General features: G+C 41.2%; 1 protein-coding gene across 1 annotated transcript in view; it reads left to right on the forward strand.

Moving 5' to 3' along the window:
• The window catches only part of XPO4 (exportin 4), a 77509-nt gene that overhangs the window by 14231 nt on the left and 47592 nt on the right, over positions 1-15686 (forward strand). Inside the window, exons 2-4 of the mRNA XM_085216192.1 lie at positions 7153-7258; positions 12143-12284; positions 12542-12680. Of these exons, the coding sequence (XP_085072318.1) occupies positions 7153-7258; positions 12143-12284; positions 12542-12680 (387 nt within the window). The remainder of the gene's footprint in view (positions 1-7152; positions 7259-12142; positions 12285-12541; positions 12681-15686) is intronic.

Raw genomic sequence — 15686 nt, forward strand, 5'->3', positions numbered from 1 at the left:
ATTGTATTTGAGCTCTCTGTTAACTGTTTTAGTAATACAGATGATGGTTACTGAATGTGTTGTGATGGTAGGAAAAAACTGTAAAGCACAGAGTTGGAGACCAAATATATGGATTGACTCCACAGCAGGCAGGATGATGTGGCGTTGGGACGTTACTTGCCATGACTTTGGTAGAATTAAACATAAATCTCCTTATCCTGGAATTTCATTTTTCTGAAAAATGCACTCCCTTATATAGGGAGTGAATATAGTGAATTTCCTAAGGTGATCTTGCTTGTTTCTTTTAAGAGACAAAAGGTTTTCTTTGGATCTGGTAGAAGAGGAGAGGGTGTTGAGCATCCTAGCAGAAGTGCACAGTAAGTTAAGATTTTTCATTACTTAGATCTGTATAATGATTGTTTATATGGATGGAACAATGTGTTTAGCTTTCCTTAGTGCAGCATGTGCACTACTCAAAAATATTGCTTGCTCTTGTATAATTTTTCTTTCTGCTCATACTCACTATCACATGGTATTCCCCTGTACATGCTTTGCGGGTTTGCTCATGATCTCTGCTTTGCATATGGCTCCGTGTTGCTTAGCTCCATTGCCTGCCGGGAGGTGTTGGTGAGCCATCTGGGCCCCTTCACTCCCCAGATCTCTGTGTGCCTTGCCTAGTGGTGGCTGTCAGCATGGTCCCAACCCAGTGGTGACCTTGCTGTCTGGATGGCTCTTGCTTATCCTTGTATATTGGTACAGATTCAGTTTTGTCTTTTTTAGGCTTCTAGGCATCCCTCTGGCAGAATTTAGACACCATTTGGAGGAACAGCTAATGTGTTTAATTGCTTTTTCTAAGATGATAATGGCCCACAGGCTGCAGTTAGGGAACAGTTTTATCTTCCCTTTTGACTGCAGGGACGGCAGGATGCCCCTTTGTACCTAGAGGAGCTCACTTGGGGAGTTCAGGGTCAATTTCATGAAGTCACACTGAATAGCATGTTTCTGATTTCTACCCTTGTCGAGGTTGTGATTTACTTTTCTTGCAGACATAAACATTGCCTTTGGCAAGACAGTTTCTTCTTGGCATTAGTAGTAGCAGGTACGAGTAATTTGATCTGTTTTAAATACAAGAGAAGTTGCTCAGGCATATTTGCCTTTTCATAATGCTTCTAGTGTTGAGGCTGTGCTGCTCATAGGAGACATTTTTTGTAGGTGGAAATACTGTGGGTGTCAGCTTAAAACACTCCAGTGCACTTTTTCTGTCTTCTCTTAAAAAGCAGTGAAATCTGGAGGAGGACATGATTGTTCTTTATGCTGTGCTAATTTGCCCATTTCCCTCTGGGTAATTGCAGGAGGATGCTCAATTTGGTTGTACTCTGTGCTGTCGTGCCATAGCAGAAATCTGTGAAAAAGTAGAATTTGTCTCTAGCAAATTTTTCTGTCTGCAAGGAATACATTTTGTTCATCTCATTCTTAATTGCTTTTACATAATCATGGGTGATTTGTTTTTGCTTTTTTTTTTTTTGAAAAAATATGATGCAGAACTAAGTGCAAATTGGACAACTAAATAATACTTAAGGATCTCTTCAGTTGTTGATTTTTCAATAATATCACTGTCACTTGACTCTTAGAAGTGTTAATTGTAGGGTACTGTCACTGTCTAGAAGTGATTCATAAGTCTCTGATACTGAAGATCTTTACATATTGGAAGTGACGTTATTTTCTTAATCAGAAATGTGATGTTTTTTCTATCTGTATTGTTCAACGTGAAATTGCCTGCCTAACCAGAGAGGGAGGGAGGTTTGTACCTTTTTCTTCTTCAGCAGGGGAAGTTCTCAAAGTAAGGAGAAGGTCTGAAAAAGCTGACAAGACCTCAAACGTGAATGTGGTATGACTTCTTCAGCCTGCTATTGGCAAATATGCCCACTTCAGACTTACAAAGATTGCAGCTGGTGTTTGTAACCTATTCACTTTCTCATGTCTTCATTGCCTTTATTGCTTGGCATTTTCTGTCAATGATGAATCTTAGTTATATTTTTGAAAGGTATATTATTGAGTTAGAAAATGCTTAGGAAATGCATTTACTAAGTGTGTGGCTGTGAATGCAAACACGTCGCTTTGGATTCCCTATCTGCACCTGACTACTTGTATTTAAAACAAACACTTTTTACTCCTGATTTCTTCCAAGTGCACCTACAGCCAGTGTTTCCTTGTTTGTGCGTATTTTTCAAAGGACCGTTGATTTTTCTTGTAGTTACCACTCTCCTGTTTTGAATATGCAGTGAATTATTACTTGAAATTATTTCTAATATTTGCTTGCTTTAATTGGTTTCTGCCTAGGTAAGGTATACTAAATGTGTAGCCCTTTTATTCCTTTCTGATTGTTCTGTTCTTTCTCATGGCACCAGGTAATAATGACGACATTTAAATTGGTGTACCACCAGAAGAGGAGGAGAAAAATGGAATTAAAGATAGAAATGAAGAAATTGTGTTAAATAAGAAATCCAAAATCTGGGATTGCCTTGGTGAGGGGAAAAATAAGGAGCAGTATACAGAGCTATGGAATTATATGTTCAGAAAGTCAAGGAAGACAAACCTGACTTGTCATTCTCTTACTTACGCTGGTAGTTCCTGTCCTTCCAAAATAATTCTCAGTGCTGTAGCCCCCATGTATGCTGGGAGAAGGTGTCCCCTGAAAAGTGGGCTGATTTTATGAAAGCCAAGGATCAAATGAGGAGTTTCACATTTGTGAAAGGAAACTATCAAGAGTTGGATAAGGTGCATATTTTACAAGAGACAGATCGCTCTCTTGACATTGAAGGTTGCTGTTCAGCTTTAGCAAAGTCCAGCTGTGTTGGAAATGTGGATGGAAAGGATCTGTTCTGATCAGGACTGAGCCACGTGGGCAAAGGGAGCTGTAGCCATTCCTTGAGCTTTTATAAAGAACGTTGAAGTATACTTACACTACACAAAAAAAAAGTGCACTTTCCTATGACTTGGACAGCTTTTCTGTGCCAACACATTCCTTCAAGCTCCATTAGTTCTGTATCCCACTGTATTAGAAAGATGCTGAGAACTCAGTCCTACATTTATCATAATACAGAGAATGTTGATCCATGTCTCTTTCTTTCTTTTTTTTTTTCCTATCCTCTTTATTGAGAGTGAGGTGTTACAGGAGTTGTCTACTTTCGCCCTGGCAGACTGTTCTCTCCTAAATGTTATTTGTGCTCTTACTGAACGGAGTTTTTCACTGGGCTGTTTGCTGGTGATGGTGAAAAAATGATGGAATCATTTGAATTGGAAGGGCCTTTAAAAGTCATCCAATCCAACTCCCTTGCGCAGAACAGGAACACCTACAGCTCAGTCAGGTTGCTCAGAGCCATGTCCAGACTGACCTTCAATGTCTTCAGGGACGGGGCATCTACCACCTCTCTGAAAATTGTTGAGAATCATTGCTATTATTTATGAACTCTAAGAAGAGTGAGAAGGTAAGGCAAAGCCCCCATCTTCTCTGTGCTTCTTGTTGAGTAGAGTCATAGGGTCATATAATCACCAAGGTTGGAAAAGACCCACAGGATCACCTACTCCAACCATACACTGATTACCAATAGATCTCACTAAAGCACGTCCCTCCACACGATGTCCAAACGTTCCTTGAAACACCTCCAGGGTCGGTGACTCCACCACCTTCCTGGGCAGCCCATTCCAGTGCCTGACAACTATTTCAGAGAACTGAGAAGTATTATTTTCTTTCTGAAAGAGTACTTTCAGAGAAGTAGTATTTCCTAATGTCCAGCCTGAATCTCCCCTGGTGCAGCTTGAAGCCATTCCCTCTAGTCCTATCACCAGTTACACAAGAGAAGAGGCCGACCCCCAGCTCACTGCAACCTCCCTTCAGGTAGTTATAGAGAGCAATAAGGTCTCCCCTGAGCCTCCTCTTCTCCAGACTGAACAATCCCAGCTCCTTCAGCCGCTCCTCATAAGGCCTGTGCTCCAGACCCCTCACGAGTTTCGTTGCCCTTCTTTGAACCCGATCCAGAGCCTCAATGTCTTTCCTGCAGTGAGGGGCCCGAAACTGGACACAGTACTGGAGGTGTGGCCTCACCAGAGCTGAGTACAGGGGACAATCACTTCCCTGTTCCTGCTGGCAACACTGTTCCTGATGCAAGCCAAGGATGCCATTGGCCGCCTTGGCCACCTGGGCACACTGCTGGCTCATGTTCAGCCGAGCATCAATCAGTACCCCCAAGGTCCATTTCCCTTATACAGTCTTCCAGCCCCTCTGCCCCAAGCCTGTAGCGTTGCCTGGGGTTGTTGTGGCCAAAGTGCACAGCCTGGCATTTGGTCTTGTTGAACCTCATCCCTCTGGCTGCAGCCCGGCTATCCAGCCTGTCCAGATCCCTCTGTATGGCCTCGCTACCCCCAGGCACATCCACACTTCCAGCCAACTTGATGGCATCTGCGAACTTACTGAGGGTGCACTCAATGCCCTCATCCAGGTCATCAGTAAAGATATTGAAGGGCACACTCCTGTCTGGTAGACAAAAGGCATGCAAGATTTTTCACAACTGCCCAGAGAAAGTACAAGATTTCTGTAAGTGTGTACAGTAGTTAAAAATTCTAACACTGGGGGGAGGCAAGGGCGCTTTCAAGCACAATGGGTAGGCTGGAGAAAGCTGCCAGCTCACTTAATGCTCTTATAAAGAGAAATTTTATGCACAGAATGCATATCACAGAATGGCCTGGGTTGGAAGGGACCTCAGGGATCATGAATGTCTAACCCCCTGCCACATGCAGGGCCACCAACCTCCCCATTTAATATTAGACCAGGCTGCCTAGGGCCCCATCCAATCTGGCCTTGAACACCTCCAGGGATGAGGCATCCACAGTCTCTCTGGGCAGCCTGTTCCAGCACCTCACCACTCTCATACATGCGTACTGGATTTTCTTTTGACAGCCCTAAATTAAGTGGGCTTGAGAATATTCTCAGTGCAGATGTGACTGGTGCATGCAGAATAGGCAGGAGGCTGTGAGCTGCAGGCTCCCTCTGGTGGCTGCCGAACACTCCTGTCTTCTGCATGGTTTTGAGAGTCTATATTCATAATGTAGAGCTAAATTATTACTATTTTTAAAATTCATGTAGGAATACAATACTTGTACCTTCTCACAGTGCTAAAGGTCTTCTGTAATCAGACTTCAGACAACTAGAAGAGTTGAAATAATGTGAAATAGAGTTATTTTCTAGTTATTGTGGGTATAAAGGAGTGTTTCCCATGAAACAGCTTTGATACCTGTGGGTGGGTGCTGCTGCTGACCTCAAAGAGGATGTGGGCAGGTGCCGTGATCGTCTCTCCAGAGCTGGTGAGGCTGAACTGTCTTGTGAAGAATGGAAGTAATTAAATCAGGTTTAATTAATTAATTACAGGCGGTTTATTTACTGAAAAACGTTTCTCTGAAGTTAAATACCATCATCTTTATGCCAAGGTCTTTGTGCTCTTATTTCAAGAGCAGCTGTACAAGTCAAGCAGGGCAGCTCACGTACAGTGCTGGGATGGCCAGGGACAGCACTCACATGGGCAATTCAGAAGCCCAGCTGAGGTACAGCAACATACGGTATCACCTTGACTAGGCTTTATGCAAGACCTTTGTTTTCACATGTGTGCATGTTCCTTTCTCGAAGGCTGCAGCTCATACTGCCTTGTGGTTTTATTTCCTCATGTCATTTTGTGCCATGCACTTGTTAGATAAATCCCAAATAGCAGGTGCTGGGGAATATTAATGGCAAAAGGGAATCATAGGATCATAGAATGGGTTGAAAAGGACCACAATGATCGTCTAGTTTCAATCCTCTGCTATGTGCAGGGTTGCCATCGGACCACGCTGCCCAGAGCCACATCCAGCCTGGCCTTCAGTGCCTCCAGGGATGGGGCATCCACAACCTCCTTGGGCAATCTGTTCCAGTGCGTCACCCTCTGTGTGAAAAACTTCCTCCTAATATCTAACCTAAACCTCCCCTGTCTCAGTTTAAGACCATTCCCCCTTGTCCTGTCACTATCCACCCTCGTAAACAGCCGTTCCCCCTCCTGTTTATGTGCTCCCTTCAAGTACTGAAAGGCACAATGAGGTCTCTCCGGAGCCTACTCTTCTCCAAGCTAAACAAGCCCAGTTCCCTCAACCTTTCCTCGTAGGAGAGGAGCTCCAGCCCTCTGATCATCATAGTGCCCCTCCTCTGGACCCGTTTTAAGAGCTTTGTGTCTTTTTGTGCTGGGGGCCCTAGGCCTGGATGCAGTACTCCAGATGAGGCCTAACAAGAGCCAAGTAGATGGGGACAATCACTCCACCTCTCTGCTGGCCACTCCTCTTTTAATGCAGCCCGGGGAAGAACAGCATGGGTTTGTGAATGGCTAGTGTTCTCTATGGGTTGTTTTACCTTTGGGCTGTTGCGGCCCTCCATGCGATAAGCTGTCTGTGTGGGCTGTGCCCCCCAAACCATGGCCCACCTCGTGATGATCCAGGTGGCTGTTTAGTTTCATGCTCTATTTGGAGGTGACTCAGTTTGGGAAACAACAAAGAGCTGCTTCCAGTAGTGGTGAGAAGCGGGTGGCACTGAGCAGCCAAGTGCCCCATATGTCATGCGGAGCGGTGGTGCCATCATCCCAAACATGTATCCCTCTCCGCAATCTGGGCCCTCATGGCATCTTTAGAGTGTCAACTTTAATGTTAAACACTAGAGGGTGGTATTTTACTGCTAATATGCTATTTTATAACAGCCATAGGCAAGATTTTTTTATCCCTTGAATTTACGGTATGAGCAAATCTTTTAAAACAAATGTAGACTTAGAGCAAAAATAGCATTTTGTGACTGTGAGCTTGTTTTGCAACCTTAGTGGTGCACAGTGCTATTTTTGGTTTGGGAGCAAAATAAGGGGTGGTTTTCTTCAGAAGCATCATTAGGAACATAGTAATTAGAATTACTCTCTGCCTGATGTCTTGATAGCCTCACTTACACGCACACAATGTGAATACACTGGAACAGAAGAAGCAGTTTTACCAAGGTTTTGATATTTAACAAGGCAGATACTTTAAAGTTCATGCTATTGCTCGTGCATCTACAATTTGGTTGTAGTGTAAACTGGTTTTTAGTATGAATAAAGTTGTTTTTTTCTCTTTCAGGCACCACCTTCCATGGTCAATAATGAACAACGCCAACATGCCGAGCACATATTCTTATCATTTAGAAAATCAAAATCACCATTTGCTGTTTGCAAACACATCTTGGGTAAGTTTTAATAAATTGAGCAGTTTTTGTAACTAGAACTATATTTTGCAGCAGGGAATACAGACATCAGGTTTGATTTTGATGAAGGATGTTTCTTGTTTGCATGGGTTCTTTTTTGTTGTTTTTGTTTTCCCAAATTTCACACTTCATCTACTTGTTTCAGTACAATAGCCATAGCATTTCAGGGTGAGCACATGAACAGAGACCTGTCTCAGGTTCAGCTTGTCAATGTCTGTACCCAAATATGGCAGAAGAATAGGAGGCAAGTTAGAAGTTACAAGGAGGCAAGGCTGCTTCTTTTGATATTAGGTTTGGAGCAAAGTCTGCTTGAAACTACAGCTTATACGCCTGCAGAGCTGCCAGGACTGCTTTAAATAGAGTCCTGTGATGGGAAGGATGAAGCCCCTTGCTGACATTGGTTTTGTTTCTGGCGCCTTTGTGGTTGGTGAGGTGCAGCTTCATTTGTGAAGTTCCTGATAAGGAACTGATAAGTTTAACTTGGAACTTAACCAATAAGATTAAACTTGTCTCTATTATATCTTGTATTGTAATGCTAGCTAATGTGTGGAATTTGCAGAACTGCCTGTACTGTGGTTGCTTGATGCTTCCCATTGTATCAACCAGTGATACAGTTTGTGTCCTTCTGCCAGATTTTGTACTGGTGCTGTACATAGCAGTAAACTATTCTGGATTGCACATGTCAGTTGCTGTTAACAGCACAACTATTAAAAAAAAAAAAATGGTTTAAGAAATGTTTCTGTCTGCCTGATAGAGGCAATAGAGCACTGGTAAAAATTTTTTTGTGGGATTATATGCACAGAGACCAGAAAGGAGTATGTAGGTGTCACTCTTTTAATAAAAAAAAATAATCATAGGTTTTTATGGAAATGGTGCAAATTTGGTTATGTTTCAAGTATTTAAAAATAAATCTATTCTTCCAAGCCCTATAGAGAATTATTATTTAGTTTGGCAGCTAAATAATTTGAAAAATCTGGGTGCAGTGAGCGTGTATTCCTGCTTAGCACTGCAGCACTGGTCAGATTTGTGGTGCTGGGGGGAGTGAGGGAAGTTTCAGGGAAAGCTGGATCTGAAACCTGGTGATGAAAACTAATACATGTGGAAAAGCACACACAAAAAATTAAAAAACAAAACACATGCCAAAAAAACAATCAAAAAGCAAGTTCCCATTTCAAAGAATTTGCTGTCATAAACAGAGAAATGTTGAAATGAAGTCTAAAAAGATTATTTTTCTACTTCATTCTGTGATGTTCTTAACAGTTGCTTTCAATTTTATTGCATTAGAGAAGTATGATTCGTGAATATTGTAGTGTTATTACTATTGCAGTCCATCTACTGTGCTGTCAAATTATTCTGCAATACATAGAGCAAGGTGTGGTTCCTTTCCTGTACCCTCTCCCAAACCAAACATTTTTCTACAAGTAAGTTTCTTAAGTTTTTAGTACATTACAGTAGTACTTTGTCTGGTCCTGAAATCTGTAACCACACTTGTGCCTTGAGTCAGAAGAATTTGGGCTTTTTTCTTCCTTACATTGATTTTAAAAAATTTTACATAGGCAGCAGAATATGTGTAAATAACTTTGTTTGAAGAACATTTCAGTGGCTATTAAGAGATGTACTTGTAACTAATCAGAAATAATGGAAATTTATGTAATACATGTAGCAATATTATCTGTGCTAAAGGATATATTGCTGCATCTTGTCCTCAAAGAGGTACAGTGTAGCATTAATAATGAAAAATGTCTGCAGTGATAGTTCATTTTTCTTAGTTGTTCTTCTGAAATATAAGTGATTGAAGGGAATGTGCTCTTGTTATTAACACCTTTTGGATGCCCAGAAATATTACATCTTTAAACTGATCATGTGCTATCACCATTGAGAAAACAGTGGTTTTAGCTGGGGCAGGTTTTTCCTTTCAGTTTTTTCCAGTGGGCAGCTGAGATGCTGAGACCCAGAACTGAAGAACTTTCCCCCAGACTTTTTGCTTTTTGAGTAAGTGTTCATACAGTGTGGACAGAAAGAATAGCTGATTGAAGGGGTCTGAGCAGGTAAGGATGAGTAGGAACCAGAAGTTCTGGCTTTAAAAAAGAAACAGGAAGGAGCGGTTAAGGCAGGAATTGGAATGGAGGTGGAGAGTGATAAGGATGTTGATGGCATTCATGGAAAGAGTGTATGAGCCCTGCAGGGAAGGCGACAGAGATGGATAGCATAAGGGAAAGGAGAACAGCCACTGCCATACAGTTTATTTAGAAACCTGTAGTTGAACCCACGAAGCAGGAGGCTCTACGTTCTTCTAGTGTAAGCTTATAGCTGTTAAATGTATTGGCAAAGCTTGTCCTGTCTTTCTTTAGTAACTTCATGTAGAGAATAATGGTGCACTGACTGGTTATAAGTTTACACAGTGCTGGAGGTCTGTGCTATTAATGATTGCAGTTGTGCATCTGTGGTACTTGACGCAAAGGAGAAATTCCATCCTCTTCTGTTGTTTTTTTCTTTTACAAGAGTTTTCTTTTTGTATGTGCTTTGGACAGTTTGAGAAACCAAAGATGCAGAAGTTAACAAAAAAGAAAAAAAAGACAAAATTAAAATTCCTGTGCAGGTTTATATTTATTTATGTGTTAGACATGCACACTAATCTTTCAATTAAGTGGTTTCATTGTTTTCCAAATTAAGCTTAGTAGATTTAAAGGAGGTTTATTTTGATTTTGGCGTATTTAAACCATGGAGGGTTTGGAGCCTGATTAAATTACTTAGCATCCATTTTGCTAAAATGCTTTTATCTGGGATATAGAACTTGCATATAAAGGAATGTGTATTGTTAGCTTGTGTGTATATAATCAGTGTAAGAAAGTTTTTAAAGCCTGTCATCCCATGACTGAGGCTTTCTTCAGCAAATCCAGTTTTTTCTAGTCCTGGCATGTTGCCCACCATAGCTCAAACTCCACGTTTAGTTCTGGAATTTTAATTTGTTTTTTATTTTATGTTTTTGCCACCCCTGACTACATTTTTTCTGAATGCTCTTTGTATGTTTTCTGTAGAGTCTGAATGTTTTGAACTGGCTACTGAGATCATACATAGGGTCATAGAATGGCTTGGTTTGGAAGGGACTTCAAGGATCATCAAGTTCCAATCCCCTTGCCGCAGGCAGGTTGCCAACCACTAGGTCAAGTACTAGATCAGATTGCTTAGGGCCCCATCCAACCTGACCTTAAACACCTCCAGGGATGGGGCATCCTCAACCTCTCCGGGCAGCCTTTCTGTGGTAAACTTTCTCAATATCTAATCTAAATTTCCCTTCCTTTTAAAACCATTTTCCCTTTTCCTATCACTGTCTACTCATGTAAAAAGTTGATTAGATATTTCTAATCTTTCTGTAAATTTTGGAAGTCTGCAATGAAGTGTCCCCACAGCCTTTTCTTCTTCAGGCTGAACAACCCCACCTCCTTCAGCCTGTCTTCATAGGAGAGGTGCTCTAGCACTCTGATCATCTTTGTGGTCCTTCTCTGGACCCTTTTCAAAAGCTCCACATCTTTCCTCTGTTGGGGGACCCAGGCCTGGACGCAGTACTGCAGCTGGGGCCTCACTAAGGGAGGGGACCCTTTGCTGACCACCCCTCTTCTGTTGGAACCCAGGATACAGTTGGCCTTTGAGGCTGCAAGTGCATACTGCTGGCTCATGCTAAGTTTTTCATCAACCAGGACCCCCAAGTCCTTCTCAGCAGAACTACTCTAAAGGAGTTGTTCTCCCAGTCTGTATACGTACCTGGGATTGCCTCAACCCAGGTGCAAAATCTTCACTTTGCTTTGTTGAACCTCATTAGGTTCACATGGGCCCACCTTTTAAGTTTATCAAGGTCCCTCTACATGGTTGTTTCTAAATTACCAAGAGAATGGTGAGGTGCTGGCACAGGCTGCTCAGAGAGGTTGTGGATGCGCTGTTGCTGGAGGTATTCAAGGCCAGGTTTGATGGGGCCCTGGGCAGCCTGGTCTAGTGTTAGATATGAAGGTTGGCACTGCATGTGGCAGGGAGGTTGGAGCTTCATGATCTCTGAGGTCCTTTCCGACCCAAGCCATTCTGAGATTCTATGAAATTAAAATTTTAAAAAGTGAAGGATCAAAAAAATTGTAGTAGCTTTCTATCATCATATAAAACATATTCAAATTCTGGGGTTTCTCTTTGTAGCCTCCTAAACAATCACTTTTTTTGGTAACATCAACCTCTATTTCCTTTACCCACCTACATACAAAGCAATTAGATATTCAGATAGTAAGGATTAATGATTTCTACACTTCAGTAAGGAAGTTACATTTTGACTACCTGAAAATAATTGTGGAAGTTTGAATGTAGAAAATCTTAAAAACATCAGTCTGTGAAACTTTTGCTTCAATAATAAACACAAACTCTCCCTTAAGGCTTAAGTGAGCTTGCTTCTTGTTGTCATTCATAAGATACATGTAATTTATGCACTGTTGGTTCCAAAGGCAAGTTCTTTGATAATAGGGGAGTCTTCATTTTGGCATGCCTGTCAATTTAATCATATCTTAATATACTGTGACTAAATCTGTCACATGTATTTTAGTTTGTTCTACAGTTATATTAGCATTCTCATTCTTGATCATTAGCTCAGTCTCCTGGTGTAGCCTGCTTTCATTCTCCTGAGTCTTTGACTTAAATTAAAGAACACTGGGCAATTTGATAACTGAGTTATTTATTTTTGCCTCTTTTGAGGTGTAAATCTTCATTTTCATGATAACAAAATTTAATTTAATAATTATTTAATATTAAGAGTCCATTGTTTCTGTTAGAAATAGATGCAAAATAAATAGATACTCCTGACACTCCAATTACCTTTGTTTTTCCCCACAGAAACTAGTAAAGTGGACTATGTTCTTTTTCAAGCTGCTACAGCAATAATGGAAGCAGTTGTAAGAGAATGGATTCTATTGGAAAAAACTAGCATCGAATCACTGCGAACATTCCTTCTAACCTATGTCTTACAAAGGCCGAAGTAAGTACAGAAAAGTGCTGCCAAATGTATAGGATTCAGCCTGCAGTCTGGTTTTCATTTTGTTTCCAAGGGTATTGGCAGAAGACCATTACAATAGTAACTTTTCTTTCAGTTTCTGATTGCTTGGTTGAATTCCATGGAGTTGTTAGTTTGCCTTTATGCATTCACACAAAAGGTTTAAAAAAGTACACCTAAGATGTAATTGATCATTGATTTCCAAAGTTATTTGCAAATATTGTTAACAATGTTGTTTACAGCCTTCAAAAGTATGTTCGGGAGCAGATTCTGCTAGCAGTAGCGGTCATAGTGAAACGGGGATCATTAGACAAATCAATCGACTGCAAAAGCATCTTTCATGAAGTCAGCCAGTTGATCAGCAGTGGTAATCCCACTGTGGTAAGTATTTCTGTCTTTTCCTTCAAAATTTAAGCAATCTGTATCAGCAATATAAGTTGTCCTATAGCGACGATAAAAATCTACTTTTCTTATCTAAAAATGAAATTTGGTAATTAACTGTCTGAGCAATCATTTAGTAAGTCTGAAATTTCTGAATAAAAATGTCTTGGAACTAATGGTAGTATGTGTAATTCTTTGCTAGGCAGCTATGTTGCATATTAGAGGGAACAGGTTTCTCTGACTATATGCTTTACTTTGTTGGGGTTTTTTTGTTTGTTTGATTTGTTGTTGTTTCTGTGACTTTCTTTCTAAAATGGATTTTGCATTTGCTGGCTGGCTCACTGCGCTCCCTGTCCTCCTTCCATCTGTGCAGCACTGCACCCTCCTGTGCTCAGCTGTCGCAATGGGCTGTGAGTGAGAGGCATGGGCCTCTGTGCTCCCTGGGTAGGTGGAAAGAAAGGGGTGCAAGGAGGGAAAACAGGGAGTGGAAATAGAAAACTTACTCTAGATTTAATATCATACTACTGGGGTAAGTGTTACCTTCCAGAGGGAGCTCAAAGTGGAAACAAGGTGTCCAATATCTATCTCTGCATTTAGTGAAATGCCATTTGCTATGCCAGGAGATAAGTTTAGAATAGGTCATAATAGAGGCATGAAGCTAGAGATTAAAGAGAGGTGATTTTCTTCCTACCAAATGCAAATCAAAGATTACATAGATCCGCGCTGAAATTTTTAGCTGAAGTTTTTCTCAGATGAGCCAAACCTTGAGGGACTGCCTGGTGTGTTTGGAACAGCAGTTGTGCTGCATGTGAGCAACAAATGTTTAACACGAAAAATTTGATCAAAGTGTGCAAGAAGTCATGCAACTCATGTCATGGTCCTAAAAATAGCATGTCACCTCTGTGCACAAGTGGTATCTCCCCAGGATGTGGAAATTTTGGTTATTTTTCTAAACCTTTCTTTTACAGTTACCTTAGCAAGAATTTTGGGTTTGTGCAATTGGGATAGAAATGGGTATTTGTTTAGAAGAACAGTGCTTAGTTTGTGCTTTTTTTCCAGGGAATGTATTTTTTTTTCTAAAATGGAGTTACAACTGAGGTTTTCAGAAACCTTTTCCCTTGCCACTGTGTGTGCTTATGTAGATTTTACTATCTTTCCAAAATATACAAGTAGGGAGCAGATAGCACCCTGCACATTCACAGAGAAGCCATCTCTGAGTTAGCTCTTGCCCAGCCCTGCTTGTGCAGTTGTGTTCTGTGCTTGCATTGATTCGCAGGCACGCTGCACTGAGCACAGCATGCGGCTCACCAAGGCTACCGGCTGTAAATACCTTGCCCGATGCGTTGCAGTAGGTTGTGCTTGGGGAAAGGGGCAGCTCTTCACTCTCCTCCAAGTGCCACTAGCTGCTTGAGACCACGCTTCCCTTTATCCACCCCTTTCACAAACAATATTTTCTCCATAGTTATTGTGAAGTATTTGTGCTCAAGTTTTAGGGAGAGTATTAAAAATGTCTTGGTTAGAAAGTGTCATCTCTTCCTGTATGCTAATACAGCTGTAGGCCTGTTACACCTTTGTGACTCCCAGTTCTGTGTCCATCCTCCTCACCCCTTTCTGTGTCCTTCCTAGACTTTTGCTCTTTCTTCTCTGATCTTTTGCCTGCTTTGTGTCTTCCCCACCCCCAGCCTGAGGCTCACAAATAATGTGAGGTTAGCAGTAGGTCACATAGTGGTTAAAAATGCTAAAAGCTTTCAAATATGGCTCTTAGCCATTGATAGTAGCTTTCTACAGGTGCTGAGATCGAGTCAGGCTTGTGGGTAATGGGGGAAGAGAGGATGGGAAGCTATTGAAAAGGAGAATGTGTTTTTCACCACAGTAGAGGAAATACTTTTTGGCCTGTTAAGAAAAGAAATGTAATCAACCTGGGTCTGTATATGAAGACGTAGTTATTTAATTTGCAAAGTAGTTTGTAATTGAGAGTCCTTTTTAGAAATGCAAAGTAGTTTCTTTTGTGCTTCCTGCTTGTTTTCTCAGCTGCTGGCTCTGAAGCTACGTGGTCCTTCTTTATCTCATAAGTGTGAAGTACTTCATCTTTTCCATTCTCTGCAGTGCTCTGCCCAGTTCCTGACAGACATCTGTACCAGTTCTATATGTGTTAGGTATTGTGTTCCACGACATTTTCATGATCTGTCACTAGCATGTTGACAGGGTCAGGTCCTGAATGTAGGTGTGAAGAGGAAAACTGCAAATTTTACTGCCTTCTGCATTTGTGTCCTTTTGTAGAGTTTGATATGCTTAATATCTTCTCTAGCATTAAAAATATTTTTTAGGAATGGACGCATTTTGAAAATGGAACTTGATGGTATGTTGAATAATGTGCCAAACTGACATGAGAAAGACTAATGAATGAACTGCTGAGAATGAAAAATGAAAGGGAGATCAGAAGGAATAGAGATAAGAGGAAGAAAGTGAACTGAAGAAGGAAAAAGCTAGCTTTAGAACTGAGTAATCTTCTAATAGTGGAACACTGTGTACTTGTTAGGAAAATAACAGGGCATTAAGGAAAGATAATGCTGCAGGCACAGGAAGGGCTTGTGGTTAGAGCTGGTTGAGTTGGTTCCTGTTGTTGCTACTCCACAATATAGACCTTTATGGGTCCTATGAAAGTGACCTCTCGTTTGAGAAGGGAACACAGAGAACAGAGGATCTGGCTACCTGCTAACTTATAAATAACTTCAGGTAGTAAACCTCTGGAAGGATGAAGATTAGCATGGCATTTTTTGCTTTTGTTTTCCCTTCCTCTTGAGCTTTGATAAAAGCCACCCTGATCAGAAGAGACAGGCTGTAAGCTTCCTTCAAATGGAATTTCAGCATCTTTTTTCCAAGTCTTCATCTCTGGGGGACAGAGAATCTGGCAGTAGACGCAATATCATGGGCCAATCTTAAAATATGAATTACATGTTTCCTGTCACTGATTTTGAAGAACTGTGTGAGCCAAGTTCTTTTCAA

The sequence above is a fragment of the Meleagris gallopavo genome, chromosome 1, assembly GCF_905368555.1.
Source record: "Meleagris gallopavo chromosome 1, MGAL_WU_HG_1.1, whole genome shotgun sequence".
Taxonomy (NCBI): Eukaryota; Metazoa; Chordata; class Aves; order Galliformes; family Phasianidae; genus Meleagris; species Meleagris gallopavo.